Raw genomic sequence first — 7731 nt, forward strand, 5'->3', positions numbered from 1 at the left:
CACTGAACCTCATAGAGGAGAAAGTGGGAAGTACACTTGAATGCACTGGTGCAGGAGACCACTTCCTAAATATAACCCCAGTAGCACAGACACTGAGAGAAACAATTAATAAATGGGACCTCCTGAAACTGACAAACTTCTGTAAAGCAAAGCACATGGTCAACAAGACAAATTCTTATAGCAAAAAAATCCCTTAAAAGATTTTATGCTAAATTTTACAAATGGCTCTTCCAATGGAAGAACTGCATATATGACTAATAAATAAAAGAAAAAAGAAATTATGGAGCATAACAAGGCTCCTTCAAAGCAACTCATAGAAGTTGCAAGCAGATCTTGATACAAACGGATCTGGCGTGATAACACCAAGCTAACCTTTGCTAAGGCAAGGTGGAAAAGTCCTTGCAATGCATTATGAAAAAAACCTGACCTATATACATTTGGGGTCGAGGATATGTTTATGCTTTTTTCACAGAAAGAAAATAAAATCTGGACCTGGATGATGTCGAGGCTGCAGACGCCCCACAGAGGACTTCCAGAGGCGATTGGAAAGAGGTCCTTGGTCTGGACTTCCCTGCCCCCAAGGAGAGAAGTGCCTCATTGGGTCCCAAGCTGCCTGACCAGCAGGAAAGAACAGCCACCAGACGAGGATTCTTCCTAAATCACGCTTTATTGGAGCCTCTTGGTTATAGGGAGAGCAGGAAGCGAGGCCCCCCCGAGCTCTGAGCTGCAGCTGCTTATATAGGGACTAGGGGTACGTGCAGGCCTCCTATTGGTCAAAGTGTCTCAGCAACCGCTCCAAGCTCCCTGATAGGTCCAGCACACTGAGGACACTGAGCATGCCCGAGATGGTGGTACTGGCTATGACCTTTTACTGCAGCCCTGCAGGAGACCTCATGTGGAGTTGTTTACTCCAGCCCTGCAGGAGACCTCATATGGAGTTGTTTACTCCAGCCCTGCAGGAGCTAGTAAAGGCAGCTGCACTACTGGCTCCCTGCAGTTCCCCGTTCTTGTTTGTCTCAAAGTCAAGTCAGAGGTCTTATTCCCCGATCAGGTCTTCACCTCATGATGTGAGGGCCGATCAAGGGAGGCCTGCGTCTATGGTATTCCTTCTCCAGTGCAATGGAACAAGATCCATGGAGGTGCAAAGGCAATACCGGAACGCAAAGGACTAGCGTACCTTCCTCGGTGCAATGGACAGAACTTCCGCGAGGGTGCAAAGGCTACGCATCAGTCACTATTGACTCTTGAGGACAGATAACCAAACTTGGGGGGAATCACCCTTCTCCAGGGCAGCCAGCGCCTGCAGCATTACCACCTTATCATGGGATGCCTGAGTCTGAAGGCGACAAATTAACCATGGGCACAGCACGCACCCTCCTATGCGGCATGCAAAAAACATCCCCACCCCCACCCAATCCTTAAACAGGGAGAAGGCAGAGGAGATCCAGGATTGCAGTCCCTCCACCAGGCTTAGATCTACGCATGTTGAGTTGATGCGCGTCTGAGGTCCTCCAGGGTGGCATCAAAGTCCTCAGACCAATTTTAGGAATGGGGTTAGGGTAGGCTGACAGAATCCCCCATCTCTGCTCTGCTCGGCTTGGGATCATCTGCCACAGGATCAGCAGTATCAGCATCCTGAAGAGCGGCGGAGTCATTTTCAAGATGGACTTCAACAGTTCTGGTCAGGTGGCTCGGGACCCAATGAGGCACTTCTCTCCTTGGGGGCAGGGAAGTCCAGACCAAGGACCTCTTTCCAATCGCCTCTGGAAGTCCTCTGTGGGGCGTCTGCAGCCTCGACATCATCCAGGTCCAGATTTTATTTTCTTTCTGTGAAAAAAGCATAAACATATCCTCGACCCCAAATGTATATAGGTCAGGTTTTTTTCATAATGCATTGCAAGGACTTTTCCACCTTGCCTTAGCAAAGGTTAGCTTGGTGTTATCACGCCAGATCCGTTTGTATCAAGATCTGCTTGCAACTTCTATGAGTTGCTTTGAAGGAGCCTTGTTATGCTCCATAATTTCTTTTTTCTTTTATTTTATTAGCCATATATGCAGTTCTTCCATTGGAAGAGCCATTTGTAAAATTTAGCATAAAATCCTTTAAGGGATTTTTTTGCTATAACATTAGTAAAATACAGTTGTGTGAATTATAGCAATGATCATCTGGGGAAAGATTATTGTTTTTGCCTTTGAATTGAGCAAAGGCAATTGTCCAGGAATCAATCTTAAAATTATCAATGAATCTATTGTTTAGTATACGAAGCATTGATCATAGCCAATATTTTGTCAAACCATCTCTCAGATTTTTTCCTATCAAGAAAATGTGGGTAAGGAAAAAACTTGCTGGAAGTGCAAACTGACAGTCACCTTTGGATCACACATAGTATTGAAAATCCCGGATAAAACAGACTCTCCCAGCAGGAAGAAAAGAATCCAAAATCTAGGACTAGCCTGTAAATATCCCAAGAAACAGGGAGTTTCCCCCTGCAGGTACTACTGTTTTAGGAACTAACTGATTATGACCCGGGGAGTGGTCCTGAGGGGCAGGGAGCCGTGCCCCCCACGACCATCAGTGGGTTTTTGAAATTTTTATGACCCTCCTGGACCATTGGGCTGTGGCCCCTTTTTAAAAATTCGTTCTCCCTGTCACTCGGGGTCAAACTCCTCCCCCGCCAACCAAGGCCACGTGTGCATGCGACCTCAGCAAGGAAGGTCTCCAGCGAGCCATGGGGGGGCATGCCATCCTGAGACCTGAGTGAGAGTCTCCCCAGCATTGGGGGTCCCCCATTATGTTTATTTTTTTAAAATTAGGCAAATATCTACCTCAAAACTTTAGCAATACTCCTCTTGGGCCTAAATACAAGGTTGTTTAACCATAAGACTATGTGCTCAGCCTTGCTTCTATGCCCTGAGGCAAGTCCCGGTGTTTGCAGCTTTGCAGACTCTCAGTGCTGCTTGGCCATGGAGCTGCCTAGAGCTCCTTGGCCTTGAAGCCACAGCTGCTCACACTCCACTGTAAACTCTGGAGGCCTTGGTAATTCGAACCAAATGAATATTACTCCCTTCCTTAGCATACCTTGTTCAGTGGCAAGATTCAGATCTCTACCAGGCTTATCCCAGGATGACACATTAAGATTGCCAGAGACGGCAAACCAAGGAGCAATTGTGTTACATTCAGTCAAAAACCTCTCCAAAGCGCTCCGTAACAGCTCGTTAAGAGCCAGAAAAATCAGGTGTGATGTTGAAGCGCCCATTCTAAAATCCTATTCTTCCTTTTATTTTCATTTTTAAACCGTCCACTTTGGTTGTGGCTATACTTTCTTTAAACCGTCCACTTTGATCGTGGCTCTGACTTTCTTTAAACCGTCCGCTGTAGTCGCGGCTCTATTACCCCCACTCTCCCTTCTTCTACTGGCGAGAGCCGAAAACCCACTTTTGTCATGGATTCCCCAGCCTTACCTGGGGACACCGGAGCTCTTCTCATGATGTCGCCGCTCCACATGTCGGGTTCTGAATCCTCTTTGGCCCCTCACTCGGTACCAAAGCTTGTCCCAGCGTCCTGGGTTTCGGCACCAGTTGCGGCGAACTCCCTGACCAGCAGGAAGGAACAGCCACCAGACGAGGATTCTTCCCAAATCACGCTTTATTGGAGCCTCTTGGTTATAGGGAGAGCAGGAAGCGAGGGGCCCCCGAGCTCTGAGCTGCAGCTGCTTATATAGGGACTAGGGGTACGTGCAGGCCTCCTATTGGTCAAAGTGTCTCAGCAACCGCTCCAAGCTCCCTGATAGGTCCAGCACACTGAGGACACTGAGCATGCCCGAGATGGTGGTACTGGCTATGACCTTTTACTGCAGCCCTGCAGGAGACCTCATATGGAGTTGTTTACTCCAGCCCTGCAGGAGCTAGTAAAGGCAGCTGCACGTAATGGCTCCCTGCAAGTTACTTTATGTTTTTATAATATTTTTTCATTTATACTGTACCTTAATTCAGAGAGCATATTCTACTGGAAAATTTACCTGAAAAATTTTCACATAAAAATTATAATTACAAAATTTATATGTGAAAAAGTGACTTATAGGTTATTCTAGGATCCACAGTTGGACAGTGAACCAAGACTAAGATGTGGAACACTGAGTTGTAAATGGATGTGTTCATTAAGGCTCTCCCTTCAGGGCTCAGAGATGTATAAGGAAGAGGAGGAAGCAAGATTGTAAGAGCCAAAAGTGATGGGTAACTGTAGATGAAAGTTTTTGTCCCACTTGGTCCCACAGCTGTTCAATCCCAAATAAACACACAGAGCCTTATTTTAGTTATAATCTGTTTGGGCTATTAGCTCAGGCTTATTATCAACTAGCTCTTACAACTTAAATTAACCCGTAATTCTTGTTTATGTTTAGTCAGATAGCTTGGTACCTTTTCTCAGTAAGGCATTCTCATCTTTCTTCCTGTGTGTGGCTTTTGACTGTGTCTTTCTTTCCTCTTCCCAGAATTCTCCTAGTCTGGTTTCCCCAACTATACTTTTTGTCTGGCTACTGGCCAATCAATGTTTTATTAAACCAGTACTAGTGGCCAATGTTTACATTGTACAGAAACATTATCCCAAAGCAGTTCCTTTTTATTCTTTTCAAAACAAGACCCTTTGTCTAATCTCCTTTGTTTAGCTTTTTTCCTGACCATTGTCCATAATACCTTGTAACCAACACACTAAACAAAGACAAACATCCATAATCCACTTTTTGGAAATGTGGGCATAGTTTTCTTTCTTTCTTTTTTAAATTTATTGATTTTTATTGAGTTCTACATTTTTCTCTGCTCCCATTCCTGCCTCTCCCCTCCCTTCAACCCTCCATCAAGGTCCCCATGCTCCCAATTTACTCAGGAGATCTTGTCTTTTTCTACTTCCCATGTAGATTAGATCTATGTATGTCTCTCTTAGAGTCCTCATTGTTGTCTAGGTTCTCTGGGATTATGATTTCTAGGCTGTTTTTCTTTGCTTTATGTTTAAAAACCACTTATGAGTAAGTACATGTAATAATTGTCTTTCTGGGTATGGGTTACCTCACTCAAAAAAATGTTTTCTAGCTCCATCCATTTGCTTTCAAGCTTCAAGATGTCATTATTTTTTTCTGCTGTGTAGTACTCCATTGTGTAAATGTACCACACTTTCCTTATCCATTCTTCATTCAGGGGGCATTTAGGTTGTTTCCAGGTTATGGCTATGACAAAAAATGCTGCTATGAACATAGTTGAGCACATGTCCTTATGGCACAATTGAGTATCCTTTGGATATATACCCAAAAGTGGTATTACTGGGTCTTGAGGAAGATTGTTTCCTAATTTTCTGAGAAATCACCACACTGACATCCAATGGAGCTGTATTGTCTGTTTTTTAAAAGCAAGATAAAGGGGCATGGGATTGTGTAGGTAGAAACGTGAGAAGGCTCTTGAATGAGTTGGAGTGGAAACTATGACCAGAACATACTGATTGAATTATTTTTCCAAATTAAAAAAGTTATTGCTGTGTGGTGGTGGCACATGCCTTTAATCCCAGCAACTGGGAGGCAGAGGCAGGCAGTTCTCTGTGAGTTCGAGGCCAGTCTGGTCTACAGAGCTAGCTTCAGGACAGACTCCAAAGCTACAACATATAAATATTTTCTGATCATTGCATTATCAATTTTAAAACTCAGATACAAAGTATTCAGTTTCTCATGTAGACCAGCTGTTTGGAGTGTTCCTTAGCTTTGTGTGGACAGTGGGTACCATACTAACCAACATAACTTAAAAAGATCATAGAAAATTTGCCTCTTGTAGTTATATAATAAAGTATCTGTTTACATCAAAAGCACTTATAAGGGGCATAGGAGATTGAGGCAAGCTTTAAAATTTGTACTAACTCAGACTAATAAAGAAATAATTGGGGACCCTTAAGTGCAAGGCTGCATGAAGGAACCCACTTCTGAAAGCCATTTTTCGAAGTAGAAGGCCTTGTGAGAAACATTCTTTAGATGTGTGTATGTTATGTTTAACCGTGACTGTGTATAAGGATGTTACTGAAAAAAGAATATAGCTATTGATTTTTATCATGGTAATTTAACAAATTATGGAGGAAATTAGTATAATATTATTCACAAATTTTTAAGTAGGCATAGGTAAAGTTAGCTGAAAGCAGCCAAATCAAGTCCAAACCAAGATAAAATGTTAATGTTTTATGAAATGTTCAATTTAAAAATGTAATTCATATCACTATGTATATATATGTGTGTGTATGTATCTGTGTATGGGTATATGTATGGACATTGATATATGGACATAGCTTATATTTTAATAATTTTAAAAGTAATTTGTGAAATAGTTATTTAATGTTAATTGTGACCAGATATAATTAAAATATATATTAAGAAATTCTTTGTTGTCTCTAAGCGTATGCATAAAGCATGTAATGATTAAGACCATACATCAAGTTTTACTTATATTATTTCAGCAAGTTCTTATGTAGACTTTCTTGAGTTCACCTTTGAAAATTTTCCCTATCTAATAACAAATTTATTTTTTCAGGTACTATTCACCTGGATACTCGGATACTCTTCTACAGAGGGTGGACAGCTACCAGCCACTTACCAACTGAACAAACCGTACTTTTATCTTCCTCAGTTTCCCAGGAGAGTATGAATAGTGATTGTTAAAGTTCTTTGAAAGTACACTCTAGCTGTGTTCAATGCAAGATACCTTTGGATAATGTTTTCTAAATGTATGTAGTAGTTTAAGAATTAGTAGCTGGAATATATGAAGGGCTAGTCATAGTCAGTGCATGCATAGGGATTTCTCTAAAGGTAGTCTTGAAGACATTAAAAGGTTTAACACATTTGTTATCGTTCTGCTGAAAACCACATGTAAACAGCACAGACATTATCTCCAACCAGCTGAGAAATGCCGCCCAACAGTGCTTAGGCTATTCTGGCCATTTTCTCACACATAGGCAAGGAAAACTTGCCTTTCAAGTTACGTAAAAGCATCTAGAAGGAAAAGAGCTGAAAGGTGACCCTGATGACAAATAATGTAGAATTAGGAGCGGCGGGGCTGCGTCCCCAGCACCCAGCCGCCCGCATGGCTAGGTTATGCCCCGAAATAATTACACGGAAACTGTATTTTTTTAAACACTGACTGGCCCGTTATCTGTAGCCTCTTATTGGCTAGCTCTTACATATTGTTCTAACCCATTTCTAATATTCTGTATAGCCCACAAGGTGGCTTACCAGGGAGTATCTTAACCTGCGTCTGTCTGGAGTGGGAGAACCATGGCGACTCTCTGATTCAGCTTCTTTCTCCCAGCATTCTCTTCTGTTTCCTCCACCCACCTATGTTCTAACCAATAAAATGGGCCAAGGCAGTTTCTTTATTATAATTAACCAATGTCCTTCCTCCATCATTTCCCCTTTTTCTGTTTAAACAAAAAAAAGACGGCTTTAACTTAACATAGCAAAATTACATATAACAAAATAGTTATTAAGCAAGAATTACAGTTACAATATTTATATCTATTTTATCTTTTATCATAACTAAGGAAAACTATAGCTATCTATTTATTCTTCAACTCCATCAAAGACTCCAGAAGGATATAATATTACCTAAGCAAATAAGAAATAAACGACAGAGACATCTTGCTGCCTGGACAGTCACCCAAAGTTCTTTTGTACTGTTGGGGCATCCATCTTCGGCCTACAGGCCCAT

At 42.1% G+C, this 7731-nt stretch overlaps 1 protein-coding gene across 2 annotated transcripts in view; it reads left to right on the forward strand.

The window, feature by feature from the left end:
• LOC126489045 (sperm-associated antigen 6) overlaps window positions 1–7725 on the forward strand; it is a 52671-nt gene extending 44946 nt beyond the window's left edge. For both annotated transcript variants that reach the window (XM_050123040.1, XM_050123041.1), the window contains one exon: window positions 6559–7725. In XM_050123040.1, the coding sequence (XP_049978997.1) occupies window positions 6559–6628 (70 nt within the window). In that variant the 3' untranslated portion in view covers window positions 6629–7725. The remainder of the gene's footprint in view (window positions 1–6558) is intronic.
• The last annotated feature ends 6 nt before the right edge of the window (window positions 7726–7731 follow it).

Source organism: Alexandromys fortis, unplaced genomic scaffold (genome assembly GCF_014885135.2).
Source record: "Alexandromys fortis isolate MF-2015 unplaced genomic scaffold, M_Fortis_MF-2015_v1.1 scaffold_219, whole genome shotgun sequence".
NCBI classification, from domain to species: domain Eukaryota; kingdom Metazoa; phylum Chordata; class Mammalia; order Rodentia; family Cricetidae; genus Alexandromys; species Alexandromys fortis.